At 27.4% G+C, this 18,894-nt stretch overlaps 1 protein-coding gene across 1 annotated transcript; it reads left to right on the forward strand.

Annotated features, from left to right (window-relative positions):
• The first annotated feature begins 100 nt into the window (after positions 1-100).
• Positions 101-3,977, forward strand: LOC132918888 (histone deacetylase 3). Its single transcript, XM_060980232.1, has 3 exons — positions 101-1,033; positions 2,453-2,640; positions 2,923-3,977. Exons 1-3 carry the CDS (start codon positions 329-331, stop codon positions 3,329-3,331), a joined length of 1,302 nt encoding a protein of 433 aa, XP_060836215.1. The 5' UTR covers positions 101-328; the 3' UTR covers positions 3,332-3,977.
• The last annotated feature ends 14,917 nt before the right edge of the window (positions 3,978-18,894 follow it).

An 18,894-nucleotide genomic window follows, 5' to 3' on the forward strand; every position in this document is an offset into this window, starting at 1 on the left:
AATAGTTTACCCCCCCCCCCAGACTAGGACGCTTGATTAGGTACCAACATTTTGCGAACCAATTGCAAACAGTATCTGTTCATATCAGATATCTGTTACTAACTTCTGAACCTTCAATTCCGTCGGTGCGGGACTGCAACAGAATGAATTTGTTGTTGTTGTTAGATTGTTAAGTGTACTAAAAGAAAATAATTAATGCTATTCAATTGAATATAGTTTTTGTTTTATGTTAATTTAAATTCAAGTGAAATGCGATCGAATACGATCGTTTTGGAGTCAACCGCTGTGTTATCTACGAATTTCGGAATGTTCTAATACTGCCATCGAAATGTCTAATAAGCGTGTGTTTTATTTTTACAACCCCGACGTAGGCAATTTTCACTATGGGCCAGCACACCCCATGAAGCCACATCGTTTGTCGGTTATACACAGTTTGGTATTAAACTATGGTCTCTACAATAAAATGAAAATATATCGGCCGTATCGTGCTAGTGCTCACGACATGTGCCGGTTCCATCACGATGAGTACATTGAGTTCCTTCAGAGAGTAACGCCACAAAACCTGACAACTTACAGCAAATACTTGAATCATTTTAATGTGGGCGAAGACTGTCCAGTATTCGAAGGTCTATATGATTTTTGTTCCATGTACACGGGTGCTTCGCTAGATGGGGCGATGAAACTAAACAAAAACTGTTGTGATATTGCTATCAACTGGTCAGGTGGTCTTCATCATGCCAAAAAGTTTGAAGCCTCTGGTTTTTGTTATGTAAATGATATTGTAATTGCTATTTTGGAACTATTAAAATACCATCCAAGAGTTTTGTATATCGATATTGACGTACATCATGGTGATGGTGTCCAAGAAGCATTTTATTTAACAGATCGTGTAATGACTGTATCGTTTCATAAGTATGGTAACTGGTTTTTTCCTGGTACTGGTGACATGTATGAGATTGGAGCAGATGTTGGAAGATATTATTCTGTAAATGTCCCTTTAAAAGAAGGGATTGATGATTTTAGCTATTCACAAGTATGTAAAAAGATTGAAAATAATTAAATTTCTAAAATTAGTATTTTATATTGCTCAATATTTATTTTAAATTAATTATAATTACTAAAACATACTCAAGGCATTAATTGCTAATATAATTTTTGCTATAAGACACTTAAGTATAATAATAGTACATTAAGTATCACATTTCAGAACTAATATAAATTAAATACGGTTTTTGATATTTCAATTAAATATTTTTACAAGTCTATCTAACTATCATATTATTATAGTCCTTTTACATAATTTTTTATTAATTATTTTAAACAATGAGTTTAATGTAATCTTTAGAATAATAATTTCTATACTTATACTAAAATAATGAGGGGAAGATGACAAAAATATTAAGTCACACCCGCATGTGACTTCGTCTTACAAGTATGTAACATAGCAAATGTATGCTCAGCAGATCACGTTTAGCTCAGTTAGTTTAAAAATTAGAATGAATTGACCTATTATGAAACTTGATGGTAAGTACATTATCTGTGTTAGGATTTGGATTTTTTACAATAGTTCAATTTTTTAGCAAGTTATGCGTATATAATATAGCATAAATTAAATTTGCTCAAAACTTACTTAAAGACTGAATAATAGTAAAAAACCAACATACAAACACAGATAATGTTCTTACCATCAGGTTTTATAATAGGTCAATTTACTATCATTTTTAAACTAATGGAGCTAAAAGTGATCTGCTGAACATAAATTTACTATGTTGTGCTCTTGTAAGACGGAGACAACACATGCAAGTGTTGCATCCACTTAAGTTGATATTGAGATACCATTTTTCATGAAGAGTCATTCTTTTCTTTAAAGTAAATAAAAAAATCCCAATCAGAAGTAAATATATATATCCTGTACCTATTATTATTGTTATTGGACCTTTAAGTTTTATTTGCTTTGCTATTAGTTTTATACTTTCAAGTTTCAGTGATATGATTTATATTGATAACATTGTGCAAAAAAAAAAAAAATAATACAAAATAATAATATAATAATGCTTATAAAATAATATGGAAATATTTAAACATTAGGAGTCCTATAAAAAATATTTAAGTCTTTCTCTAGTTAATTTTCATGACAAATTATAAAACTATGAGGTTGCATTTCAAAATTACATATGTTTAATATTTAACATTTGATTTTAAAAGATATGGATATTTTTAATGAAGACTAAATTGCAAACTTTTTAACTGCAATAAAAATATAAATTTGTTAAAGGTGTCAGATATTACTTAAATTTCTAGGTTTACTCATTACAATAATTTTATGAAAGCTATAAAAAATTCTTGAAAAAATATTTATGATATATATTTCCTTCATGCAGTAAATAATATGAATAACAAGTTAAATATACCTATAACTTTTTTTTTTATTAAATAACCTTTATTATTTTAGGTATTCAAACCTGTAATTCAACATGTGATGGATCTCTATCAACCTACAGCAATTGTTCTTCAATGTGGTGCAGATTCATTAAATGGTGATCGTTTGGGTTGTTTTAATCTAAGTACCAAAGGACACGGAGAATGTGTTAAATTTATTAAAGATTTGAATGTACCTCTTTTAACTGTTGGCGGTGGAGGGTAAGTACTTATTTTAAAACAATCATAAAGAAAAATATGTTTAACATGCTAACTAAATTTAGTCTCTAAATAAGACACATTTTCTTAATACAAATATTATATCTAAAATATAATCTTTTTTAAGAGAAGCTAAGTGGTACAGAAAGATTACAAACTGTTGGGTCATTTAAAAACATATAAGTTATACTGTGCTTATATCCAACAAAAGAAATTATCTTTTAAATTATGTATATTATTATGTCTATAATAATCCTTATAAAATGTATCATTATTTGAATTTAGGTATACTTTAAGAAATGTTGCTCGGTGTTGGACTTATGAAACATCTCTTTTGATTGATGAAGAAATTAGTAATACAATTCCTGAACATGAATATCGTGACTATTTTGCTCCAGACTTTTTATTACATCCTGAAGTTGTAACACGACAAGAAAATGCCAACAGTAAACAATACTTAGAACTTATTGTTAAACATACCTATGATAACCTTAAAATGGTACAACACTCGCCAAGTGTACAAATTCAAAATGTACCTGGTGATGCGCTTCCTACAGAGGAATTTAATGCTATCGCTTTAGATGAAGTTGATCCAGACGTAAGACAATCACAGGTTGAACTTGATCGGAGAGTTGATGCACCAAATGAATTTTATCAAGATGATAAAGATCAGGATTCTGATGAAACTAGATAGTTATTTAAATTGATTACTTAATGGTAATTTTTAACATTTTTTTCAATATTTGTTATGAGTATAAATATATTTAAACATATCAGGGTAAACATGTCATTAAACTGATAAAAAATGTTTAATATTCAAGTATATTTGTTTTTAACAATAGTATATTAAAAGAAATAAAAATAATAATTGTCTCATGTATGTATTGTAATGTTATAATTTTTTTTTTTTAATTATGTAATGTGTTATGAGTTCTACATCAAAATTTAAAATCATATTATTTTTCTTTTAATGTTCATGTAAAAAATAATCAGACTAATATACAGTATGATTAACAAAGTATTTTTTACTAATTTGTTGTTGGTAACAAATATTATTGTTTTAAGGCATTTGTATATCAACTGTCAATATATTTGTCAGTATTCATAATGTTAATATTTACATATTAAATAAGATGTTTAATAAGTTTAGATTTATTCATAATCATTTTCTCAAATAATTGTATAAGGAAGTCGAACGGGTTTTTTTTACCATTTATAAAATATAATTTTGTTTTATTATAGAAAGAATGGAACATTTTTTAAAATGATGTATCTATATGCTGTATTATTTCTATGTATATATAACTTGTAAGATAGTAAATTATAATTTATTTTTTTAATTTATTTGCATTTTATATTTAAAGAAGTTGATAAAATAATTGTCCTGGTATTTTTTGTAAGCAAAATATATAAGTATATTATTATTATGTATAATGGCTATGATATAGATTTAAAGTAATATGTAAATGTACAATTCAAAAAGCATTACATTTATATGTTAAGAGAAAATAATTTTAGATCCATTTATATTGATTTGAAAATCAAAATCCGTTAAACCAATTAATGTACTATTAATTATCATATATTAGTAGCAGAGCTTAAATTTAATGATAGTATAATAGTATTATAGCTCAGCATGTAATTAGATAGTTAATTATTTACATGCTGTAATATTATATACTATAATTAATTTTATTTTAGTAATGTTAATGGTGCATGCAATTTGATGAATTTTAGGTATTGAATTGTAATTTTAAGATATTTTTGGGTAGACTTGTGCTGGGCTAAGGTAGGTATTTGTTATGAGTTTATGACTTATGAATTTATGATGAATAAGAAGTAAAAAACTAACAAATCATAATATGTAATAAATTGTTGAAAATTTCAACTTGATATGATAATGAAGTATTTAAATTTTAAGGTTACTTTTTATTGTCGATGACAATAATTGATAAGTATAGAATTTATTTATAATAATATTATACCTATTTGTTATGTGAATAAGTGGTTGTATGTTGATACTTAAAATAATTAAATATAAATAATAATAACCAAAATAATCATTACTATTATATATTTAATGAAAAAATACTATAGTATTGATAATTTTATTAGTTAAATATTTTAACCAATTGAATTAGTTGATAGGTACAAACTAATAAACAAATTATAAACTAGGTTCATTTGTCATGTATATAATATTTTAATGTTGTGTTTTCTATCCTATAATACATAATAATTAATTACTAACAAATAACAATGAATAAAGTCATAATTCATAATATATTAATGTATACCTAATTTATTATAATATTTGTTGTAATTCAATTGTTTAAAATAATATTTTTAGTAACTTTAAGAATAAGGTACACAATATTTTTATTAAATATTATTAACTACTTACAATTTATATGTATGCTAAATCATAAGTAGGTTATGAATCATAACTTGTAATACACAAATCTAATAACTAACTGCAGGCTGCAGTCTACAATTGCACTAACATCTACACAAGAATTAAGTTACCGAGTACCGGAGTACCTATATACTATATACCTAGTATTTTACAGTGACAAAGCTAGTAAATAATATTGAATATCTACTCAGTAAGTATCTTATAAGTTCTGATATTAATAAGATTAAAGTTTATAATTTATTATTTAGTTAGATATACTTTAATACTTAGTAGTTGAATAAAATTTGACAAAATTAAATACCTAATATTCTAGTAATGATCTGACAAAAACTTGGTCGTAGAATCGTAGACCGTAGTCTTAAATTTTTAAAATATTGTTAAAAAACAAAAACAAAATCCTACTTTTAAGATAGTAAGTAAATATATCTGGATATTTCATACAAATCACTAAATGATTCCCAATATAATTTTCTTATAAATGCGGAAAAACTAAACAATTATGGTAAACTGGGAATTAACACTATAATGAAACACTAATTTTAGACTAAATTGATTTTGTTCTAATTGAAAAACGAATTAAAATAAATACCTACCTGTAATTTTCAACAATTATTTATATTATCATTTTCTGGATATGGTACGTTCCTTTTAAAATAGCATTATAAATATTTTATTTTTTTAAAACAGTAGGTACGTCAGTATGTATACTAACTTGAAGGTATCGATAATTCTTTTTAGGTAAAAATAATTAATTATTTTAATATTTAAGGGCCGCTACACTAGCATTTGTTTTTTCTGTCTATCTCCCACATAATGTAGGAACAAAGATACTCCGTATTTCCACGATTACAACTCTGGTTCAGCTTAGGGCAAAAGCACCTATAATATATTTTATAAAGAAGAGTATTTCCTATGCATTGACCGGATAGATTTTTAATATATACAATTTTGAATAAATTATTAATGGTTAAAAATGATCGTAATTATTTTAAATTAAAACATACTTTTATTTATAATAAATGTAAATATTAAAAATCTATCCGGTCAATGCATAGGAAATACTCTTCTTTATAAAATATATAATAAGTGATTTTGCCCTAAACTGAACCAGAAAATCGTAATCGTGGAAATACGGAGTATCTTTATTCCTATATTATGTGGGAGATAGACAGAGAAAACAAATTCTGGTGTAGCGGCCCCTTAAGTATAAAATATCATTAGAAATATATGCTGATAATAAACTTTCTCAGACATAGGTAGGTCGTAGGTAGGTACCGAATTTCCAATTTTCTTTATTTTGGTACCTATTTATTGGTACTTGCCTACTATGATTTATATTTAAATGAGCTGAGATAATTGTAATATATAGTAATAATTAATAATATAGATATTTAAAAAGTGTAGTATAATATACACTTTTTAGAGAAAGTGATATAGGTAGGTAGGTAACTCTAACTAAATTTACACGACAAAAAATAAAAAGACCATAATACATTAACTGGTTAAGTACAGTTTAGCTGTTTTTAAATTGATATACGACTATCTGATCTACCTTCGCCGTTTAGACTTTTAATCCTCAACGACAAAGAATTAACTAGTTTAAAATTAGCTCAGTGAATACTGTTATATAATATATATGTATAGTGTGTCTAGGACACTAGATATGTGACCTACCTACTCAAACACTAACAGATGACTGAACAATTTTATCATAACACTAACTCAAAAACACAATTTAAATAATTTAGATGTTTCTCCAATCCTCATACTTACCCGTAAATACCTACTTCGATTCGAAGAGACTTCCGTAGGTGTCACCCAGTTGCCTTAGGGGCTTAGGAGGACGTTGTACCCGCATGTGTTGTCCCTGTCTTATACACATGAGACATAACAAATGCCAAGGAAAATGAACTTATTTATTTAAGAGGACGTAGAACCCGCATATGTTGTCTCCGTCTTACACACGTGCGACATAGTAAATTTTCGTTCACAAGTTTCAATATTGTGGTTAGTTTTGATATTAGAGTGAACTGATCTATTATAAAATTTAAAGGTAAGATTATTATCCAGGGTCCCACGTAGCTTTTTATTAATATTGTTATTTTTAAGTAAGTTATGATCATTTTAAAATGTACAGTTTCAAAAAGATCATAATTTACTTAAAAATAATAGTATCAATAAAAGGCTACGTGGGGACCTGGATAATGATCTTACCTTTAAATTTTATAATAGATCAGTTCACTCTAATATCAAAACTAATAACACAATATTGAAACTTGTGAACGAAAATTTACTATGTCGCACGTGTATAAGACGGAGACAACATATGCGGGTTCTACGTCCTCTTAAATAAATAAGTTCATTTTCCTGGCACCCCTCATTTTAAATGTTGGACCCAAACCAAGGGTGATCGTTTATGCTTCGTTAGTGGTTTTTTATCCCTTCGTTAAATTTTAAATCTGTGCTTCGTTCATTTGCATCATTGACATACGAATATTGTCTGATTCGGCAATATTCATTGTTGATATATAGTTAATATATTTTTCTATTATTTTTTCTTGTTAGCACATATAACAAAATATACGATTGCATTTTTTTTTACCTTTTTAATAAAAATTATTATTCGAGATTGTAATTTGATAGGTAGCAAAATGTTGTAAATCTTAGAAATATACTTCATCTTCATTGTAATCTAATAATATTTTTCTAGGTGAGGTCTATGAGTGGAGGGTGATCTCCTTCCCTCTCTAATGTTGCAGACCCAAATAGGACCAACGACTAACGAGGTACTTATCTAGTCTAACTTGGTCACTAGGACCTTGATGAGGCAGACTTAATTTTGGAAAATTAAGTATTGAACTAAATTGTTCCAACCGATTTTAATGGTTTTAGGACTGGTGGGCCGGTAAAAGTTCTAAAAATCTGTTAACCAGTTATACTCTATCGAAAATTGTGCATCTGTATCTAATAAATCACAAATATTATTTATTATTTTTATAGGTAGTTTATTATTTAAGTACTTATATTAAAATTTTAAAAATATTTATTTTAACTTATTTATTTTTACAGAATTTATAGGTGTACCTAATATCTAAATGAATATGAGTAGGCACTATAGGTAGGTATAATATGTATCTATGTGATATAATTGTATCTATAATACATAATACAATGTTGAAATCATACTATAACAATACTGATAATAAATATCAAAATAGTTATGACACGACGACATTTATTTATTATTATTACTTATTACAGCGTTATACTACTTTTATTTTATTATATTTATTACTTTTCAGGACTTTTATCTTCGGGTATATTTTCCCCGGATATAATATTATTTCTTCGCACATTTTATTCCACGGTTACATATTTTTTCTCAGATATGGTTTCTTCGGATTTTTTTCCTTGGGATATTTTATATCTCCTGGATATTTTTCCTCGGATATTTGTTCTGTGAAGATTTTTTCCCCTTCTCACGGTATTTTAGTCCTGTTAAAATACGGAATGTTAGTTTGCAACATGGGTGTATCCATGGGGATATGAATTAAGTTCGAGACCCCCTCCCCACTTCATTAAAATGTTGACGATATAAAATGTGCTTATACTTATCGTTAAAATGTAATCGAACAAAAATGTTTATTACACATATTTTATTTATACATGGTATTAAATAATATATTATTATGATAAGTGTATAATTTTAAAATACCTACTTAAAACTTGCTTCATAGTTAAGTTATAAAAAAAATCTGCGCTACGGTGTCTTAGATAATATTCTATTATCTTTAAATTTGGTAATAAGTCAATTTATTCTAATATTAAAAACAATAGAGTAGGAACCTAAGTTAATATATTATTCTGAATATAAAATTTGTTTTTTTATGCGTTAGCAAGTCGGGGACAACATATTATGCATAGCCGCATGGTCAAGTATAATAATATACCATTCTATTTATAAGTATAAATATTAAATCTTTAATCAAGATCTTAGCATTTATTATCAGACGACAGACATCACTACACCAGTATAATTTTTATAGAGTATTAGTTGCGCAAGTACTTACGTATTAGGTAATTTAAAAAAATATTATTTTAATAATACTCAAATATTATTAAATAAATATGCTGGTACTTATTACATAGATTTGTTACCTAACTTATTGGCTACATAAAGCCATATATAAGTGGTCTGTTAGTTATGATGTATCTAAAAATTCTAAACATATATATTTGTAAGCGGAAACCCAAATTAAAAAAAGTAATTATTATTGAGCATTGAGCCATTTGACCCCCTCCTCCATTAACAAATTTCTGGGTATACCACAGTTTGAAGCAAATAATATATATAATAAATATATACGAAAAAACCTCCTGGACACCTCTAAATAGTGGACATTTTTATGGCTTGATTTTGATAACTGTTGTCGTTATTATTATCTGAGTATATTTTATCACAATGTGCTTACGTATTACACATTCATTTTGTGCTATTATAGTTTATTTTATCCATCATAAGAATTGGCCATCTCGTTCTGTAACTGTTTTTTTTTAAATAATAATACATATAAGTATATTCATGCATACAAATAATATAAATAAACATAACGTAGGTATCATTTTTTTGATATATTTTGATATTGTTTATTTCTTAATTTATCTCTCCCTCTCTAAATTTTTCAGGACTACAGCTTAGTATTCACGCTATTTTTGGTGTACATTTCAGTACGGAGGGTCTGATAAAGGATTTTCGTTTTATTCGCAATCGTTTGTGGGTGTTGATTACCATATTTCACATAACGCGGAAGTTACAACAGCAATTTATTGTATGCTCCAATGACTAGCAGTTAAGACTTTGAATGATGTTTTTTTTTATTTTCAGGAATTTTATACTTTTGTACTTGTATATATATATATATAAGTGTAATGTGTATAACATGTAAAAGCAAAAAGATTTTAAAAAAATATGTCAATGTATTTTTGTTAGATGATTTTTGATATATTCATATTGATAAGTACGGACAATATTGCATTATAATATACATTTTGTCAAATTTTTATAAATTTATATTTTTCTAAATTACAATTAGTAGATATAATAAAAGTTAGAATATAATAAATTAATAGTGTTGGGTACTTATATATATATATATATATATAATAATTGAACAAAATCGACCAAAGAGATTTTTTCAAGTATCGGTGTATTTTTATATCAAAATATTATATGGTGTCTGTTTTAAATTGAAACCCTATTTTTGGAGAAAAAAAATAAAGATTTTAAAATTTATGAATGCGCATTCAATATTTTATTATACACGTAGACCTCATAAAGTAGGTGCTATAGCTAGTGAAATTGTTCTCGTGTTCAACGACGTACGATTTTCTTTCCGTCTCATTAAAAATTCCATCATTTTTTTTTTTGCATCTGCTTGTTACCACTCCATGATACCCTTTTTGATAACAACCACGTCGCCTACTTTTGTAACGAGAGAAAAAATATATGTATATAAAGTATAAAAATATACATACACTAATAATAAGGAAAAAAGACGATGAAACAAAATGGGTGAAAAGTAAAATGACCTTCTGGAATATATATATTATACAATATGTTCACGGACAAAGATTATGTAAAAGTATTTAAAAGCATTTCGTTGACGTCAATGAAAATAAAACTAGCAAAGTATCATGCAATATGAAAGTTAAGTACTTATTTTGTTCTTAAGTAAAAAACGATATTATTTAAATGTTTAGTAGGTACCTATATTATTGCTATTAATGTTCCATATTTTCATTCAGATGTTTTAAGACCTATATGTCCTTACATAAATTGAAAGAAAGGTAATATTTTTATTATTTTCTTTTAAATTTTAAATACATTTTAAGATATCTTGTTGATGCCTTTTAGATTTTAAACTTAATATACCCATCATTCATCAGTCATCAGTGGTCTAATATTCTATAAATGTGTATCATAAACCAAAATCAATATTCGGAATTAAAAAAAAATCATTTTGAATATGATTTTCATTATGATATTACCAATATAATTTATAATATACGAAATTATATTAAAAATCTAAAAAATATTAATAAAAATTTCTAAATACGTAATTTTTGTAAATTATTTTTTCGTAATTTTGTTAGTACTCTAAAAATTAATCTGTAGTATTTTGAATAGGTTATATAGGAACTATAAGTATATTTAATATTTATAATATATACCTATATATGTACAGAAGTCCTGAAACAGATGAGATTTATAGTATTTACCTAACTACTTTTTAAATAATATTCATTCTTGGGATTTGTCTAATTTTATATTATAATAATAAATACTTCTCTATTTTTTTTTATTTTTTTTTTAACAGTGAAAATGCAAATGCCTTTAGGAAATAGGCATACTGCTATTAAGAGTACATAACACTGGCATTTGTTGTCTTTGTCTTACAGCCGCGTAACAAACGTAGTTTAAAAATTAGAGTAAATCGACTTATTATAAAACTTGATGGTTTAAGAACATTAGCTGTGTTTATATGTACATGAGTGTTTTTTACGATAGTTCAGTTATTAAGTGAGTTATGAGCATTTTTAATTTACACTGTATTTTATATGCATAACTTGATAAAAAAAATGAATTATTGTAAAAAATCCAAATACAAACACAAATAATATTCTTACCATATAACGTTTCATAATAGGTCGATTTACTCTAATTTTTAAACTAACAAAGCTTTAAGTGATCTGCTAGTAAATTTGCTATATTACGCACTTGTAAGACGGAGACAACAAATACCAGTGATACGTCCTCTTGAATGTCTAAAACTTGATATTTTACAATATGAACAATTTACTATTTACCATCCATTTCTATAATTCAATTGATTTGTTTATAATAGTACTATTACCACTGAGTCGTACACTCTATACTAAATGACATATAATAGACCTTATAGTACTTACCTAAAACTAAATTTTGCGGTCTATGTTTATTCAATGTTATCGAATTTATGAATGATGTTTTACATAACTTTATGAATTGTGATTTGTTTAAGTTAAAAATACATTTGTTTTGGTTTAACGATATATATTTTCTTGTACACACAATGTATATATTATAAATTAATATGTATGATTGATATTTACAACTTCACAAGGATGTGTTAATTAATAGATACTTATAATTATTATTTTTTGGAAAAATACAAACAAGTTACCTACTAATTATACTAACAAGATTGTTCTTAATAGTATTTGAAATTATTTTAAGTTCAATTTTTCTACTTGTAATATTATGTATAGTTATTAGTTTGCCATTTCTAAAAACCATAAATAAAGGTATATATAAAAACTCCACTGACAAATATTTCACTACATATATATAATATATAATATATTATATATATTACCTATATCTATTTTTTTATAGTAAATTTTAAGATCAAATTTATACAATAATATAATAATATAATATTATGAATTTATTTATTTGTTTGTGGCTAAATAATATAAAAACAGTTTTTTAAAACTCATTGTTTTTTTTTTTTTTAATGAAATCTTTCTTTTAAATTAAACTAACTTAATAGTAAAGATAATTTTATAGTTTTATTAGGTAAAAATGATATTAATACGTATAATATACTACAGTGGCTGTTACAATATTTACATTATTGCTATTATTATTAAATCTATATGCATTTTTTATACGAACTAGGGAAACTCAACTATATAATTTCATTTAAATTGCATGCTTTTGACGATGATGCTATAAAACATATTACAAACATTTTAAAATATTATTTAGCCAGATTATATTAAACATTAAATTAGCATAATTTGGTGGTATCAAAGGTTTCTTTCTGTGTGTAATAATACGTCTTTTGTTATTTAACTCGACCTTAGAGAATTTATTTTTCTCGGAGTAGTAGATAGTACTACATGTCTCACCTATACATCGAGATAGGTACTATAAAATTACCATTTTAATAGATTCGTCTTTCACCTTTGTAACATTTATGTTATGTCTGTGGTCGTGTAGAAGTGAGTATAAATATTTTACGATCAGTTAAAACAAGTAATAATAATAAGGCTCTTCAAATAAAACCATTATAAATCCGAAATTGTCTGTATTTCGTCGTTTTATTAGAACGATAATTTTATTGTACAGCGATAATAAGTTGTTAATATTTTGTTTTAAAGAGCATCATTTGATCACTATAATTGTGTGGATAATAACAATAACAATATGCCATTACTCACTGGAGGTTAAAAAAGAAACAAAAGTGTATATGTGTATATACAATGTACATGATAGTTAAATATTATAATATACTATAGTATTTATTTTAATCTATGATAGTAGTAAGTTATTGTTATACCACTAGGTTTGTATTATGTAAATTATGGACCAAAGTTGTGAATCGTCGTTCTTATGTATTTGTATAATATTATATTATAGATATTTTTATCGTACATTAGAGCGAATATATTAAAAACACATTTATCACACTGTAGGAAATTAATTTTAAGTATGAAATAAATAGAATGAAACTTATTATAATATTTTGCACACTGTATTCTTCTTTTGGACGGTTCGTGCAGTGCAATTATTTTTTTTTTTTACGTCTTTTAAAAAAAGGGACTCATGGGAAACAGGTGGCTTGTTTTGTCCATTGGTGTTATAATATGGGAGAGGCGACTTATTGTGGACGGTTGAGGGTGGAGGCGAGGCGGATTGTGGAGACTTAAAACCGATGAGTGATGAGTTTAGGGATCAGAAGTTGATAACTTTTAAATTTATTTTTGAAATGTCTTTTAGACGATGCTTTCTTAGCTAAAAATGAGTTTAAATAACATATAAATCATAACGATTAATTTTAATTTTTTAGATTTTTCTTTCGTTACGGCATTGTTAATATTTTAAACTAATTTTGTTGTATTTTATTATTTTATATAGGCATTTGATTTATAAAATTAAATTAATTTAGCTAGACAAAGTGTAGTTAATTTTAAATTTTCTCGAGGGCAATATTTTTATGTTTTGTTTGCATTATTTTTATGCCATTAACGTCTAAGTTATTGTAATGACCATTAGAAAATATTGAAGTTGTTAGCCACTTGCGGTCATTCATTTCGTAAAAAATTAAACAACAGCTTGCCTAGGTATAGTGTTTACCACGGTAGATGTGGTAAATAAAATATTATAGAATGGATAAAGAGATGGGTTTATAGAACGCCACTATGAAGGGGGTTCACGGTCGCATTCAGAAAGTTTTTTACACCTGCACAACATAAGTTAATTGCGAAATCTGATGAGGTTTTATATGCTTTGCTATTCTGGAGTAATCATTGACGAGCACCGACCATTTTATGTATATGGTGAATAATTGACGATAACTAGTGACGTATAATCAAATTATTTTTAGAGAAGCCCAACATTTTTTATGTAATGATATTACAAAATAGTTATTAATAGATATAAATTACACGAATAAAAAATTGTTAGTAATAGATATTAAGCATTGCATGGCTGGTTTTAAAATGTTGTAGGTACCTATATATTTAATGTAAAATGATTTTTACAATTTTAAAGTACGAAATCAAATAGTCTTTTTTATTTTTTTAGTTCATCTAAAATGTTATGAGGTGAGAGAAAATGTTTACTGTAATAATGGATGACAATCCGTTAGGTCTATTCTAAAAAGAAAAAAATCGTAAATTTTACAAAAATAAATAAATATTTTATTGAATAAAATGTTAATACTTACTTCAGAAATAGTATTACGTAAGTATGCTTTTATTCATTTCAATTTCGAAAATGTTCTTTTCTTTGACGCAGTCGTTTCTGAGAATGTTGCTAGAATTTGAAGTAATTTGAATATACCAGGATACATATCTTTATACCTACTCGTCAAATACGCATCAATTGCGTTATTTGGCTCGTCTCTCATGTTTTTTAATTTTCTCTGCCATAACTTGATCTCTCCAATTACAACTAATATAGGTGAAACGAATTCTTCTTTGTATGTATCAATTAATTTTCTAAAAGAGATTGAAAGTCATTTAAAATATTTTTATAGTTAATAAATCTAAATTTGAGCTGGTTAATAAATTAGTTAAGATATGGAATAAATAAAGATTTGCCATAGTATTTATCAGTTTAATTATTGATTCTATTTTTTTTTTGTAAATTTGATATTCTTGGGATCTTCGAATGTGATTCAAATTTGTTTGTAATATATTTTGCTTACCTATATAGTTATAACTTATATGTAAATTTCATAAAATTCGCCATCAGAAATTTCTTTAAATAATTGTAGTTCGGCCGATGTATCTTGAGCCAAACTCATAACCATCTTTAGGTCTATGTTGATTTTTTGAAATTGTTTCGAAAGACATTATCCAAATCCAAATACTTTTCGTTTTGCAAGATCGAATTTCTAAAATGTGTTTGTGATTTTCCCATAAATAATTTATTTCTAAAATATTTTATAGGTACATTTAACATGCATTGTGTATATTGTATAGTCTTTGTTTAAACATTATATATTTATTATAATATCAAACTAAAGTTTCAACATATTTAGTCATCTCTTTTGTTTTGTTCGGGGAGTGGGGCGGTCAGGGATACTGGATCACACCACGTCCGTAAAATATACCGTGACTTCCCCGTCGCCGAAACCCAATTTGCCGAATCCCAATTCGCCGAATTATTAAAAAAATAAAAGTAAATACAAATTTGTTATATATAAATGGTTATTAATACATTGTCAGTAGATATCTTATATAAAATAAAAGTAGGTTATGATGTATTATTATATTATACAGAACACAGAGCTTAGGCACATATTCTTCGAACAGTTTTTTTTTTTACTTCACCATTGTGTGTATAATCGTGCACTAATCTAACTTCTTGTACTTGACGCCAAATTCGCCAAAAACTCAGTTTGCCGACAAATATACCAGTTTTAAAATATTTTTAAAATATTCCCTTTTCGCCGACAGTCTAGTTTGCCAACGTCTTGGTTCGCCGACAAAATATTAATAAAGTTTCAATTTTCCCGATTCACCGACAGTGGATGGTACATTTAAATTAGCCCCCAAATTATTTATGCAAATATACACATTACACTGTTTTGTAATGGGTGTTATAATATGCCATCGGCGGTGGCGATGAGCGGATATTCAGTATTCACGATATTTTCGTTCGGTCATTTTTACCGTGTCCATAACCATTATCTGATTTTCAACTATTATTTTTGGTTTATTTTTTTTATTTTACGCATTCTCTAGGATATATAATGATATTGATGTGTGTTAAAATTCTCTACCTGAATTTCTGAACTTCGATCTATAGCTATTAGCTAATCGTTTTAGCGTTGTCGTCAGTGTGTGCATATTGTATGTCGTAGTATTGCAATAAACAAGTCTTATTACATATTATAGCTTTGCATTTACTTCCTAAGGATTTAAAGCCAAACGTCCCGTATAGGTAAGACGCACAAAGTCACCTATATAATTTACAGGTTCCTTGTCAGAATAAACAATTTTATACATCTGTTGTTTGAAAATAACTAAAATTAGTTGTTTTTACATATTATTATAAAATTGGTACTTATATCTGAAAATAATTTCGGTAAACAAACCTCAAGAATTTATCAATTTTAAGTTTTAACTTTAGCATTAAATAGTTTTTAAATACAAAATATTATTATTAAATGCATTTTGCACTAAATGTAATTTGATGTGTACCTAATTATGTAAGTTTGTGTATGTGTAACATGTACAATATTGAATACGATATTCACTGTATCAACTATCGTCTGTTTCATGGTGTAGCTAATTCAAACGTTGTCGGTATAATGATGAACATTAAAGTTTATATATTTTGCGTTAGTATACCTGTCATAAAGGCGTATGCAACGAATTATCTAACAACGTCATTGCGTGTCAAATAGATGATTTATTAACAGCAATTAATAAAATAAAGTTTAAATATTTTATTGAATTATAATAATATAAGCGTTAACATAACATACCTACGGGCTTTCAGTATGTTTTATAATTATTATTTACATTTGTACCTATTTATTACATATAATAAATTAATAATTATTATAAAACAATCTCAAAATATAAGATATGATTCAAGCAGTGAAAGATTTTCAATATTTCTATTAGTTGATGATGACTTAATAATCTAACTAACATTATTGTCGTTTATCAGTAATTCGTGCGTTATGAATTAGATTTTTATACATTTACTTCTTTGTTTTCGTACCTAAAAAAAAGAAAGTATAGTAAGTTTATTTATTTGTAAGAAAATTCAAAATTAAATATTATTGTTCAACATATTATTTTAAAGTTCGAAGGGGTGGTGATTTTTAGTACCCATGATGAATCGGGAGTTGTTTACCGTGAATAAACCAATGGATTCATAACTCATAATTTATAATGTCCAATTAAACATTTTTAAAATAACAATATATATAGGGGATTCACCTAACATGTTCACTTATTTTTTTTTCATTTAATAATTATGGTTTTTGAAATTTATATTTTCAAATTTTTAAGATTTTTTGTACTGCTTAAGGTTAAGGAGTGTCTTATACCAATATAAACGTGTTTTTTTAAAATGGAATCCTCCTTTTTGGGTAAATTATTCAGTGATTGATGTACGTAATTTAAACTTTGAACAAATATTTTTTCAATTATTAATAATATGTTTATGGTAGTCCTTAAAAACGGTCTTACAAAAATATAAAATAAGTATAGTATTTATTATACTTGAACCATTTTTAAATAATAAATATTGATAGATTAATACAAATCATTCCGAATTACCATAACACTTATATTATTTTCCAAACCTAAAATATATAATAGATTCAATCATAGACCTATATTATTCTTAATACATAAAGTTAAAAAATTTTCGCTTGAATTTGAATACGTCAAAATGTCCAGAAAAAGTATCCGCTTAGCAATTTATTGTATAAAAGGGCAGGGGTTGTCATTGGAAAAATGTAAATTTGTATCTTCCCGGGGCACTTCTTAAGCAGTAGAAAAACTCTTGAGAATTTTCAAATACGGTCTTTAGGCGGGTTTGAAAATTCTAATGATATGATTTCAAACTATACTGTCTTATTCGAGAAGAAAAGAGGGCGCGTGACTTTAGTATTATTATATGCTTAGCTGCAATAAGATCCGGACGTCCAGACGAGTGCTGATGCCCAACAATTAAAAAGGATTATGTGTAACAAAAACAGCGAAACGAAAAATAAAATAAAAACGTGGAAATCATACCGGTAAGGTTCCGGCGGAAACGGACCGGGTAAATCTCGACGGGTGTTCTATACGGTCCGGGCGCGCGTCCGCGTCTCGCGTGTCCGTACCACCGCAGACACAATACGCCGCCGTTGGTCGCCTGCTGTTATGGCCGTGTAGTTCTCGTTATACCGGCCGTTAATTAATAATTAAACGCGAGTGGTCGGGGCGGCGGTCACCAACGCGGCCGTCGCTCACGTTTCATATACGTCGCGTTCACTGGAAACGCGTGGCCGCTGGCCGTCACCGCCGCGCCGTCGGCGTCACCGTTTCGGGCGCCCTTTTGGCCGGGTACGGACGGCCGCGCGCGCTCGGATTTGGTCGGGTCAAGCCCCCGGGTTTTTCCGTGACTCGAGCGTGGCCGGGCCAAGGGTGTGCGGCGGTGGCGGCGGCGTCGTCGCCGTCGCCAAGGTGCGCACCCACATTCATCCACCCACCCACCTACGTGCAACCGCGTCCCACCATCTCGTGCACCGACGATCCCGCCGACGCCGTCGCCACAGCCACCG

The sequence above is a fragment of the Rhopalosiphum padi genome, chromosome 2 (assembly GCF_020882245.1).
Source record: "Rhopalosiphum padi isolate XX-2018 chromosome 2, ASM2088224v1, whole genome shotgun sequence".
NCBI lineage: Eukaryota > Metazoa > Arthropoda > Insecta > Hemiptera > Aphididae > Rhopalosiphum > Rhopalosiphum padi.